Here is a 13,802-nt window from a genome sequence, read left to right as displayed (position 1 = left end):
GTTCCCAGATCTCATCACCATTAACTGCTGTGCTTATCACCGCCTACAGGAGGGAGATCTTGCAAAGGCCCATAGAGACTCGGCTCGAGGGCTCCCCTTTTGTTTTCCTGCCGACTCGGCACTTGTAGGCGGCGGAAGGCCATTCCCTTTGCAGGCTATGTGAGTGGAGCGGGCATGTAAACAACATCAAGCCTGTCCTCAGTAAGCACGGAGACGAGGAAATGGTACGCCAATGGTTTATTGGAAAGCGCCTAACCCGTTACAATTAGTGTCCACGGCCCCAAAGTAGCGGCACACGGAGAGAATCTGCATGCACCGCACTGCAGAGAGACAGAGAGATTTCCAAGCCAAAGATATGAGACAACAGGTCTATGTGCTGTGCTAAAGAGGCACAAGGTTCAACTGAAAAGGCCAATTTAGGGATGGGGCCTCAGCAGAGTAGGAACGCACTGGATTTCCATCAAGCACAAGGCGACTATGAAAGCAAACTACTTCCTCTGCCACTCAGGAGATGTATCCCCTAAGGAACATGCCCTGCACCCTGTAGGATCACAAAGTCTGGACCCCTTTATCTCCCTGCCTACGCTGCAAAGTGCATGTTACAATAAGCTGCTCATTCTAACTGGCCTTTTCATAGAGCTCAGGCTAGCTGGAGCCCTCTCATCAGCCAGTGGACCTCTTACAGAACACTGGCCAGAGACTCTCACCCGACCATGCCTGCAGCAGAGGGGACTATTCTTCCCTGCTGTGCTAACTTGGGGTTGAACTACAGCCTAAGGCAGGTTCGGACCCTACCTGCTGCTCCAAGAGAGTAACACACCATGGAAGAACTTCCCCAGTGCAGCACTACTGTAAGCTGCTCCCCTCCCTTCCCTAGCCTATTGGGATCAGTGCTGGGGAGGAGAGGAAGGCAGGTCTCCAACATGACAGGATCTTGGGCTGCAAATGTGAGCTACTGCCGAGTGCTGTGACTTATGCAGAGACCGTTTTGGCCACTGGAGCAGCGCAGAATGGCAGAGCTGACACCGAGCTATCTCCCGCCCCCCACCCCACCCCTGGGCTGTGCCTTCAGCCATGCACCTCCACCGCCCAGAATTGCACCCTGAAACTTTTAGGAAGATATAGGGTATCAGGGCCCCTGGGAAGCTGTTCCGCTGGTTAATTATTATCCATTTAATCGCCTCTACTGTTCTTAATCCACTGTTCAGAAATTACTTTTTATTTCCAATTGAAACCGCACCTCCCAGACACCAGATCTTGTCATCCCTTTGTCTACAAGCTTAGAGAGACTTCTACTGTCAGAAATCTTCTCCCCACGTAGGTACTTACAGGCTGGTGATCACATCAAAACCCTGGATTCCCCTGAAATGCTGGGCAAGTCTCCGAGGGCCTGATTTTTAAAAGGCGTTCAGGTGCCTAAAGATGAAGATAGGAAGCTGGTGGGATTTTCAAAAGCACCTAGGCACCTACCTCCCCTTGACCTCCGTGCTGATCAGTTGTGATAGTAACCTAAGGGAAACACCAAATAGCACAAGACTCGCGATAAAATCACAAGAGAAGGCAACACCGGCGTTTCTGTGGGACAAGCGTTTTTGGGCAGGGACAAGTGTAAAGCTGACAAATCTGTTCTCCGTCAATCATTCAAAAATGTCTGAATGGGAATTTCCTGGAACTTTCCAGCAAATATTCACCTTTGAGCTGAGACCCAGCCAGGGGTCCAAAGAATTTCAGAATTTCTGAGCCCAAACAATACAGGGAATTCTCTTGTGATCATAACTGTAGTGCTAGAGATCTCCCATGTGTCCCCCCGGGGCTGCCTATGGGGACTGCTCTCCCTGGCCCAGCTCACCCCCCCATTCTGGCTTGCATAAGGGCCTGACTAGCCCTCAGCTGTCCTATGTAGTGCCTGTGCCGGGGGGGTTCTCTCCCAGGCAGCTAATAAGCTTTTATGACTCCTGCAGGCCACTACTGCTGAGTACAGAAGAGTAAGGGGACAATAGTCCATAAAGTCAAACACTTCACGTGATTCTGCTCCTCCCTGCCTTAGCCTCTCAGGGTTTGTCTACATGACAAAAAACCACCTGTAGCTGGCCCACATCAGCTGGCTCAGGGACTCAGGCTGCGGAGCTACACATGTTCAGTGTAAACATGCAGGCTTGGCCTGGACCCAAGTGCAAACGTCGACACGGCAATTTTATAAACCTGCAGCCCAAGTCAGCTGACGTGGGCCAAGTGTGGATGTTTTATTGCAGTGTATACCTCAGGCACGCTAAGCCTAAGCTCTAACTCTGGTTTGAGCCCCCTTTCCATTCACACACAGATCAGTCGGACTCAGATCAGCAGGCACTTGGGCCCCAGGACCCTACTAAGGGAGGTGGGTCAGAGCCCAATTCTGACTGTGACTCAGATCTAATCCCTGTCATTGTGCAGTGTGGACACAGGTCAAGCCGCAGATCCAAGTCAGAAGGTCTGTTGTGTGCAGTATGGACGCATTGGCACGGTTGTCAGACTCAGGTCCAGCAACTGTAAACCCAGGTTTACAATGCAGTGTGGAAGCTCTAGCATGAGCTTAGAAAAACAGAGCCCAAAAGCCTGACTCCCCCAGACATACCCTCATAGACCAGAGCTCCCATCCGCAGCTATCCAGGTGGATGCCATGTACCTGAATGACCACGACTCTCCTGAACTTTGCTCTAGAGTCAGGAGTGTCTGAATTGATAGCCCATGACAATGCTGGAAGCCAAGGGTCTGTGTCTCACTACTGTTCCCTCAGGCCCTAATCCAGACAGATCTTGCCCATTCTGAGTTTCAGTAAAGCTCATCATTCTTTACTGAGACTCTGGACGAAGACTCCTGAGCAGTTGCACAGAATAACAAGCAGGGATGGTAAGAACAGCATTAACCTGGAGTAGGGAAGCCCAAGCTGCAGGGGGTTTGAACTGTTCAGACACCACATTACACAACACACTACAAGGGAGAACATTTCACTGGCACATACAGCGGGACCTTACTGTGCAGTGACTGGAACAATACCCTTGGACTCCGGAGACTGGGTTCCATCCCCTGCTCTGCCACAGACTTGCTGTGTGACCCTGGGCATGCCACAGTCTCTCTGGGCCTCAGGTCCCATCTGTAAGACATGGACAACAGCACTACCCAGCCTGACGGGGGAGCGTGAGCACGAATACATTAAATATCGTGAGGTGCACAGATGGTACAGCAGTGGCAGCACAGAAGTGCCCATGAGAGACAGGCAGACCCCAATTCCAGCATGTCTAGTGCTTAACACCGATGATCCCATACAAACCATGAGCCACATTCTCAGTGGGTGCCCAATGGCTGGACTAAAACACCTTGCCAGCTTTGCATCTCCTACCCGCTTGCCAACTCCTAGCTGAAGGGAATTCAGGCCTGCAGTTTGCTTTGATTGCCCACCTTCCACAGGGCTCAGCAACAATAGCGTGGGTTTCTTAACACCCCTCACGAACGGAAATCCTTGAGAACTGAAGCAGCTTTTTATTCTCAGTATGTACAAGGGCCTCCCAGTCAATCCACACTTCAGTGGATTCAGAATAAAAGCCTACTACGGATGGGGACCGTTTGCTACCACCCATTACAGCATCTACAATGAAGCAGGGTGTCTAGATCTCCATTGCCAACTCCACCAACTTCCCCCAGCATGTCCCACTACATCTGGCCTACAGGCTCTGAGGCTGCACTTACTCTAGAACCATCTCAGACCTCCCATCCCTTCACAAGTGACTGTGAACAGACTGGCAGGGGACTAGCAGCCACTAATGAGCTCTGCCAACGGGAGCCTCTGTCAGTGTCTTACAAGAATCTTCCCAGCCAGCAGTGTTGCCCTGGTTTCAGATCAGCCGGGCCTCTCCTTCCATCTCAATCTGTGGGTCGCACACTCCCGTGAAGTTTATCTCTTTGCTGCTGTTGCTGATGGCAGAGCTGAGGTATACACCGGAGGAGGAGGAAGGGTGCTGAAAACCACCATCTATTACTGACACAGCTCTTCCACTCATGTAGATCTCCAAATATCTCAGAAGCTGCTTCGGTTTCTTTTTGGCAAATGCCTCCAGTTCTGGGAAGAGGGAGAAGGGGAAAAAAATCTAGTATCACATGAAAAGAGATGATGCTGAGATGGAGGAGGGGCAGTCTGAGCCCCACATGTTTTCTGGGGAACACTATTCTGGTATATTTTTTAAGCTTTACCCCCCTAGAGTTTGGCCCAGTGTCTCCTTAGGCATGTGCTTCACTCGCAGGACAGAGCACGTAACCACAATGGCTATGAAGGGCTGGAACTTGTAGCTACAAAACACCTTTGGAAAAATCATTTCCCCATTGTCCAAGTTTGGGGTATCACCCAGAAACCAAATGTGATACACCCAGCTGATCATAACAGATGGAAATGCCTCACAGCTCCAGGGAAGAGCATAGACCACATGTGGGGATGAGGGAGAAATCCCAATCTATTTGTGGTTACCTGAGCTTCACTTTTTGAAGATGCTTTTTCAGCCATAATAAACACATCCATCTCTCTGCTCACCAGGCAGGTTTTACCTTCTTTTTATTTTTTGCACGCAGAGATAAACAACCCTGCTGAGACACTAATTTGGTTTTTACAGAGAGAAAATAGCATTGATTGTTGTAGCTAAGGCCCAATGCTACAAGTAACGCATACATAATTACATTAAAAATACATTAAAACATTATTATTACGGTTGTAAAGTCAAGCACAGAAAAGTTAAAGAGATGGTTGAATTAAGGTTGCCCCACAACACCCTAATTCAGCCCCCTTGTGTTGTACATGCATTATGATACAATCTTTAATTACATGATCACGTACTATTTCTTCTACAGGACCCTGGCCTGAATGGGTGGCTATTCAAGATTTCTTTTTAATCCCACTCAGTGAATGCTGCAGGCCTAATTTGGTGCACACCATTCTCACTATGCAGGGAGCACACGATTGCTAATTTCCTCCTGGGTTTTCTTGGGTGCTCATTGCTGTAATATCTGAACACCTCACAAATATTCACCTCAGAAATGGTTGAACTATTCAAAATAAAAAAATTCAGCCCAAAGCAGAAACCTAGTTTGGAAAATTTTAGCCCAAATGGTTCAATCTTGGCAAAGTCTTAACCAAATCTTAGGGTCTTAGAATGGAAAGTGTTAAGCAACCTTAATCATAGGCCTCTCTGCCAATTTGGCTTACAATTCAGGGTGAAACATTGAAATTTTCACACCCACATAAACATACTTGGTAGAAAACCACACAAGCAAGGAAATGAGTTAACAACACACCTAAAATATATAACACCTACTTCTCTCCCCACATACACCTTCCACTACAGCAGCCAGCTTACCTCAACCTCTTCACTCTTCCCCTGGAGCTAGCAGCCAATCTCCATATTTTGCAATCATGTAACACACACAGAGCCTTCCCTGTCTGAGCAGAGGTGCAGCGTAAAGCAGGGTGCAGTGAAGTCTTAGCTTCCCTCCATAAGAAACACTACTTTTTCCAAAACGTAATCTTAAAAAGCCCTATCCCTAAAGAGCAGCCACTGTAATTACACCACACAACCAGAGGTGATTAGGTGGAGCTATAGACAATCCCATGTGGCTATTAAAATCCTATTTACCTTGGGTATAGCATCTTTTAAAGCCCAATGACTCTCAAGCAAGTATTAATGGAGACTCCCTGGGTTTGAACATCATGTAAGCAATTACAACGTCAGGACACTGGTAGCTTAAGGCCCTCCCTCCTCTACCCCCAGCTTGGGTGCCGACAGGCCAGTCTCTCACAAATGGTGTATGGAACAAGCAGCGTTTGTCCTGCATACATTGAAGTTATTGTCCCTTGCTTAGAAAAGATGCAGGGAAACGCACCTTTCAGAACGAAGCCAGAGTCAGAAATTGTTTTCTGTTGTGTTTTCCAGATGATGTAGAGACGCAGGGAGGTGGCCACATACAAATCATTCAGCACTGCAATGACCTGCTGTCTGCGGTTACACTCTCTGAAAGAGACAAGGACGGTTATGCTTATCTCTGCCCTCTGCCTTGCCAGCAAATTCAGAGACACAAAGGGGCACGAGGTACAGAAACACCACCCCAGAGATCCACCTGACAGAGTTTTACACCAGCTGGAGACACATTCCTGCAAACACAGGGAGTTAACACAGGAAACAAATTTCCTGGTACAGTAGTTATGATGGCTATTATTAAATCAGCCTAACACTTTCTGATATAACCCCCTTTAGAACTGTTTATACTTTCGACAAACTTTCACCTTTCCAGCACAAGTTTCCCATGCTTGGACACTGCCACTAATTCATTTTTTTAAAAGCTTAATTTTCAGCATCACAGGGACCACCAGACTGAATTAGACCCAAGTCCATCTAGCCCAGTTTCCTGACATGGACAAGGGCAGCATCATGGATGCCTCAGAGGAAGGGGTAAAAACCCTGCAATAGTAGATAGGGGATGACGTGTCCCCACATCAGGTCTCACCCTGATCTCTAACAGAGATTGGCTTAAACCCTGAAACATGAGTTTTTTTCCTCCCTTCCGATACTCTTTCTGCTGACATTAACTACTATAACTCTGAGAACTACAGCTGTACTCGGACCACAGCTCTCTGTTAGCCTGTCCGCAATGATCCCCAGGTTCCTTTCCTTTCCAGTGAATTTAGAACTCTGCAAGGTGTCTGAATCATAGTATAGCTGGAAGGGACCTTGAGAGGTCATCCAGCCCATCCCCCAACACTGAGGCAAGAGGAAATACATCTCTGACATGTTTGTCTTGCCTGGTCTTAAAAATCTCCGATGACAGGGATTCTACAGCCTCCCTTGATAACCTGTTCAAACATTAACTACCCTCATAGTTAGACAGTTTTTCCCAACATCTCTCACCTAACTCTCCCTTACTGCAGATTAAGCCCATTATTTTTTGTCCCACCTTCAGTGGACACGGAGAACAATTCAACACAGACCTCTTTATAACAGCCCTTCATATGTTTGAAGTCTGTTTTCATGTCCCCATGCAGTTGTAGCTGGGATCATTTCACCTTGAACGGTCCCTTGAAATACCTGTTAACTACTATGCTAAGCCACCTGTTCCACCGTGTATTTAGCTGTGACACTCTGAGTATATTTCCCAGACCTGAAGAAGAGCTCAAGGATGTCTCTCTCACCAACAGAAGCTGGTCCAATAAAAGGTATTACCTCACCTACCTTGTCTCTCTCATGTCTCCACTCATTCTTCTTTTCTCAAGACTAAACAGGCAGGTTTTTAAACATTTCCTCACAAGTAAGGGTTTCTAAACCTTTTACCATTTCTGTTGCCCTCTTCCGGACTCTCTCTAATTTGTCCACATCCTTCTTAAAGTGTGGCACCCAGAACTGGACCCAATACTCCAGCTGAGATCTCACCAGAGCTGAGGAGACAATTACCTCCTGTTGATACACTCCAGAAGGGTATTAGCCTTTTTCACAACTCAATCACAGTGTTGGCTCATACTCAATTTGTGATCCATTACAATCCCCAGATCCTTTTCTGCAGTACTCACCACCTAGCCAATTAGTCCCCATTTTGTAGCTGTGTATTTGATTTTTTCCTTCGTAAGTGGAGTACTTTACACTTGTCTTTATTGAATTTCATCTTGTTGCTTTCAGACCAATTCCCCAATTTATTAAGGTCATTGTGTACTGCACTCTACTCCTGTCCTCCAAAGTACATGCATCCCCTCTAAGCTTGATGGCATCTGCAATTTTTAAAAGCATTTCTCTACTCCATTATCTAAGTCATTAATGAAAATGTTGAATATCGGACCCAGGACTGAACTGTGAACTACTCCAGTACACGTGTCCTCCTAGTTTGATTGTGAACCCTTGATAACTACTCGGAGTACAGGTTTTCAACCAGTTTTGCCCCCATCATATAGTAATTTCATTTAGATCACATTTCCCTAGTTTGTTTATGAGAGTGTCATGTAAGACTGTGTCAAAAGCCTTACTAAAATCAAGATACATCACATCTATTGCTTCCTCCCTATCTACTAGGCCTGTAACTCTGTCAAAGAAGGAAATCAGGTTGGTTTGGCATTATTTGTTCTTGACAAATCAACACTGGCTACCTCTCATAACCCTATAATCCTCGAGGTGCATAACTGATTGCTTCATTATTTGTCCCAGAGAAGTTAGGCTGACTGGTCTGTAATTTCTCTTTGTTCCCCTTTTTAAAGATAGAGCAAACAGTACCTTCTCCAGTCCTCTGGGACCTCACCCATTCTCGAAATGGTCTGCAAGATAATTGCTAATGGTTCTGAGATTGCTCCAGCTAGTTCCTTATATACCCCAGGGTGAATTTCAAAGGGCCCAGCTGACTAGAACACATCTAATTTATCTGAATATTCTCTAATCCATTCTTTCTCTATTGTAGCTTGAGTTCCTTCCCCCGTGTGGTTAATATTAACTGTATTTAGTATCTGGTCAACAATTAAACTTTTCAGTGAAAACTGAAGCAAAATATGCATTAAACAGCTCAGCCTTCCTGGTGTTGTCCATTATTAGCTCTCCTTCCCTGCTAAGTAGAGGGCCTACACTTTCCTTCATCTTTCTCTTGCTCCTAAAGTATTTATAAAACAACTTCTTATCAACACCTATGTCCCTTGCTAGGTGTAACTCATTCTGTGGCTTAGCCTTTCGGATTTTATCCCTACCTCCAGGGTCAAATATTTCTTTGCATTTGTCAACATTGCAAATCCTCTGCCACCACGCTGCCCACACACCCAACTCGGGTAAGTCCCACTGAAGTTCCCTGCAGTTCGCTCAGGACTTGACTAACCTAGATAACTAACTATACCCAAGCCTGGATATGACCCCTGTCCTGCAGTGTCCCAATTCTCCTCAGTATCAAGCCACACGAGATACTGGAACACACACACATTTACGTATCAGAGTGCTAAATACATATACACCCTACGCCAGCAACCTGTCTGAGACAGAGACATAACCAATCCTCCAGCACATACAATACCCTTAGACATACAATCCCTTTATTTCAAGATGCACAACTAAGTAGAAAGTCCCTGCCTGCTTTACTGGGGTACAACTCAGGGTTGGGGGAGGGATAGCTCAGTGGTTTGAGCATTGGCTTGCTAAACCCAGGGTTGTAAATTCAATCCTTGAGAGGGCCACTTAGGGATCTGGGGCAAAAATCAGTACTTGGTCCTGCTAGTGAAGGCAGGGGGCTGGACTTGATGACCTTTCAAGGTCCCTTCCAGTTCTAGGAGACTGGCATATCTCCAATTATTATAACTCCTTCCTCTCTACCTATGCTTACATTTCAAAACCACCTGCGCTACAAAGCAGCATGTCAAAACCAAGTGGTAATTGGGTCTCTCAGCATGGTGGTACATGAAGTGTAGACGAGCCTTTAGTAATGCAGCCTGGGGTCTATACACAGGGCTCCAGGGCAGATGTGGGCCATGTGCGGCCCGCGGGACCATCCTGCCAGGCCACTGAGCTCCTGCCCAGGGAGCCTAGTCCCCAGTCCCTCCCCCCTGTCCCTCCGCCACCGCACAGGCCGCACTCTGGCCAGTCGCTCCCGCTGGGCAGCATGGGGAGTGCAGCTGGCTCTGGCCGGGTGTCGCGGTTGCGAGCTCCTGCTGCTGGTAAGGGGGCGGGGAGGTTGGATAATGGGGCAGAGGGTCCTGGGAGGCAGTCAGAGAGGTGGTTGGATGGGGCAGAGGTTCTGGGGGGGCGGTCAGGAGATCAGGAACAGGGAGGGTTGGGAGTGGGAGTCCCGGGAGGCCTGTCCAGGGGCAGGGATGTGGATAGGAGTTGGGAGGGCAGTCAGGGGACAGGGAGCAGGAGGGTTGGATAAGGGGGTGGGATCCTGAGGGGCAGTTGGGGTAGGGGGTCCCGGGAGGCGGTGATCAGGGGACGAGGAGCAGAGGGTGGTTAGATAGGAGTGGGAATCCCGGGGAGGCTGTCAGAGGTGTGGATAGGGGTTGGGGCAGTCAGGGGACAGGGAGCAGGGGGGTTGGATAAGGGGGTGGGATCCCGGTGGGCAGTTGGGGCAGGGGGTCCCGGGAGGTGGCAGACAGGGGACAAGGAGCAGGGGGGGTTGGATGGGTCGGAAGTTCTGAGGGGGGCAGTCAGAGGGTGGATAGGGGGCAGGCTGTTTGGGGAGGCACAGCCTTCTCTACTCGGCCCTCCATGCATTGCGCAACTCTGATGTGGCCCTTGGGCCAAAAAGTTTGCCCACTCCTGCTCTAGGGCCACATTGGGCTGGGAACTCACCGAGAAAGATGTTCTTCCCTCAGGACCTGGATTACGATGCGAGTGATATTTATAGACATGACACAGAAAGGGAAATTCTGGAAAAGAAACAGAACGAAATCAGCTATTCCACACTTGTTCTCCCGGCTAAGGTCTCTCTTCCTTCCAGCACCCGAACAATGTCCTTCCTTGGGTCTCTGTTCTAGTCAGAGATGGGCCCAGATCTAAACCCTGGATATTGTAAATTCTTTGGGGCCAGGGCCGCCTTTTTGTTCGGTCTGTACAGCATCTACTACAGTGGGACCCTGATCCATGACTGGGGCTCCTAGGCACTCTGGTGATATCAATAAATACAGATACAGACTCGGGTCAGAGTTTGTCGCTCAAACCCCTTTCTATTGGGCCAAACCCAAATCAACCCTGACCCTCAGTTTGGCTCCAGTTACTGAACCCACATTTTAATCTGAGGGTTTGGTTCCACCCATTCCCATTATGAAGATATAAAGTTTGGATCTGGACTAACAGATTCCTAGACCAGAAGGGACCACTGGGGTCTTCTAGTCCGATCTCCTGTATAACGCAGGCCATTGAATTCCCCCGCAAATAATTCCTAGAGCAGATCTTTTAGGAAAACATTCAATCCTGATTTAAAAATGGCACTGATGGAGAATCCACCATGGCCCTTGGTAAATTGTTCCAGGGGTTAGTTACCCTCCCTGTTAAAAATTAGTGCCTTATTTCCCTTCTGAATTTGTCTAGCTTCAACTTCCATCCATTGGATCAGGTTATAGCTTTGTCTGCTTGACTGAAGAGCCTACGACCAAACAGAGCTGGGGTTTGGTTCTGGCATATGATTTGAGCCTGTCTTTGATTAAAACATCTGCTCCCTCACCAAAACAGAATAAGCAATGATGGGTGTAAAACAAGGGAATAAAATTAACACACACCATGGGGAACATTTTATAAGTGAGAATTGTTTGGCCAATGGGACTACAGTTTGGCTAAAGGGAGGCTGTGGAATTGGCAACATCAGATTTATTCAAGGTGGAGAGTAGCCAACATCTCTCAGGGCTGTGGAAAGACAGCACCATTGATCAGAAACTGGATGAAGCAGAGAATCTGGGACGTGAAAGAGTTTTCCTAACAGCCAATTGAAAAGCAGGATTCCACACTTACCTTTCCCTGAAGTTTAATAATAATAAATAAATACCAATCCAGAGTCAGAGTTGAAGAGGGAAGGACATGCCTGTGATTCATGATGGGACAGCTTGAAAACGTCTCGAGCTAGGGGTAATGTCCGAGAGTCCATTACAAAATATAGAATTTGCATTAACCCGAGCAATCCAGTCCCACGCAGGTCTGTCCCAGGATCCATACCTTTAATATAAAAACATACAGCCAGGTAAGCCGGGCACGTTCCTGTCCTGAATCACTCAGTATATGCTCTCCCTGTCTTATTACATGCCTGCTTTGGAGCATGATATATATTCTGACAAACTCTTCCCATTGCCAGTCCTTATGATTGCTGAGAAAACCTCAAAAATATCAACCAAATGATGCAGTGATACCTGCCTGAATTTGCAGTCAGCCTGCAACAAGTGGTGTGAACTGCCCCATTCATCTTGTGGAATTGGCATTTTTCCCCAATCAGCCACTGAATTCTGCATTTCCACCACGGAATTCACCATTCTGCTGCAACTGGGCACCCAATATATTGTCTCCCTTGTCTGCCAGGACCTGCCTGCAGCTGTTCTTGCTCTCTAGTTTTTACATCCAGGAGAAGTTAACTGGATGCCACAGCTGGCTCCCCACTCTGCTCCATGGAGCCAGGCAGTAGAGGGGTCACAATCTCCCTCCCTTTCTTACCTTTTCCTCTCTCCTCTGTGGATCTATCATTTGCAGATCAACTTTCCCCTCCGGTGGGCTCAGGCTCAAGCATGCACCAGAATGCTTTTTAGCCACTTGATGCTTCAGAAGAGTTGCCACACCAGCTAGCAAAGGATTCTGGGATGTGCCTATGGCCATTAAAAAGAGGGAGTAGCGAGCCATTTGGAGACCAAATGGGGAAAAAAAGGGGTTGGTGCTTTGTTTGATGTGTTTTTATGACGACTAATGAGGTGATTGCATTTTGTTGTTTGGTAGGTAGGTTGCTCAAAGTTTGTTTTTTAATGCTTATTTTTTAGATTATAGGATGGAGAAGAGCTGAATTCTATCAAGCCTGGAAGACTCTGGATAACTGGAGATCATTTTTGCAAAAGAATTCACTGAATTCTTCAAGCAAAAGCTTGTGAGTTTACAAATTCAGAGGACTGTTTTAGTAAACTGCAGAACATTTGCGTGCCTGAATAAAATGTTTGGAACCTTAACTCAGCATCCACAACAGCTAAAGTCAGATTAATGTGGGTACAATGAGAGTTGAATGTTACTTTATGGTGATGAAACGTAGGTACTGACAAAGTGTCCGGAGCAAAAGCTGCAAACATTGGAGATGAAGTGCCTGGGCCCTATCCTAGGCATGGCAAGGATTGGTAGACTACAATATAATTACATCTGTAGAAGACTAAAAGTGACTACAATCATCAAAATGTCCCAACTCCAACCAATGGGCCATCTTGCTAGAGTGACCCTGTCCCAGCTGCCTAAAATAGTTCTCTGTGGAAGACTGCATGGAGAGTGTGTCATGGACATCCAAGAAGATAGTCGTACCCCAGCAGGCTCAAAACAGACACAGGCGAACGCAGCTCATAACATTGGCCTACCCAACTTGGGCATTGGAAAAAAGGAGACGATGATGGCCATGTAGCACTGCAAACATGACACAGAAGGGACTGGTGCTGGAGGTGAATTTCCAGCTTGGGTAGACATGTGCACACTAGCGCTGATTGAGCTCGCACACTAAAAATAGCAGCGTAACCACAGCGGCACAGGCAGCGAGACAGGCTAGCTGCCCCTAAGTACCATCCTGTCTGAGATCCTAGGTATGCAGGTGAGCAGCTAGCCCGTCACACTGCCCGCACTGCCACTAAACTGCCATTTGTAGCATGTTAGCATGATCAATACTCGCATGCACACGTCCACCCCTGCAGGAAATTCCACCTTGAATTGCCATGTCGAAGACCCCTTCGTGTGTCACTGCGACTAGTGAGAACTGCCAAGCCTCGTACAGACGGGGGGGAAAAACACTGAATGTACTCTGTCTCTCAAATGTCTTCAACATTAAGGTAGTATCTGCTGCTGACAGTCAAGTTGAAGCAACTCCATCAACCAACAAACGTGCAACATGGCAGGACAAGGTTTCAAGAAGTTTGAGGAAAACTTTCTCCTGGGAACTATGATTAGAATATGCAAATGAGCAGATATAACTACAGAAGAAGCAGAAGCATCAATTCCTGTTTCTCGTCATCAATGCTCTACCTCTCTCCTGTCCACTGCTTTCCATCCTTCTTCCCAACCACAGAAAAGGACTATCTGTCATGGTCTTCCCTGCCTGTCACCCATTACCTATCC

General features: G+C 47.4%; 1 protein-coding gene across 3 annotated transcripts in view; it reads right to left on the bottom strand.

Moving 5' to 3' along the window:
• Positions 1-220: 220 nt before the first annotated feature.
• Positions 221-13,802, bottom strand: part of ELMOD3 (ELMO domain containing 3) — a 67,243-nt gene continuing 53,661 nt past the window's right edge. For all 3 annotated transcript variants that reach the window (XM_032773408.2, XM_032773409.2, XM_032773411.2), the window contains 4 exons: positions 11,542-11,672; positions 10,317-10,393; positions 5,902-6,029; positions 221-4,093 (listed from right to left, as the gene is read on the bottom strand). In XM_032773408.2, the coding sequence (XP_032629299.1) occupies positions 3,870-4,093; positions 5,902-6,029; positions 10,317-10,393; positions 11,542-11,672 (560 nt within the window). In that variant the 3' untranslated portion in view covers positions 221-3,869. The remainder of the gene's footprint in view (positions 4,094-5,901; positions 6,030-10,316; positions 10,394-11,541; positions 11,673-13,802) is intronic.

Source organism: Chelonoidis abingdonii, chromosome 2, assembly GCF_003597395.2.
Source record: "Chelonoidis abingdonii isolate Lonesome George chromosome 2, CheloAbing_2.0, whole genome shotgun sequence".
Lineage (NCBI taxonomy): Eukaryota > Metazoa > Chordata > Testudines > Testudinidae > Chelonoidis > Chelonoidis abingdonii.
This window is presented reverse-complemented; position numbering and strand designations above follow the sequence as displayed.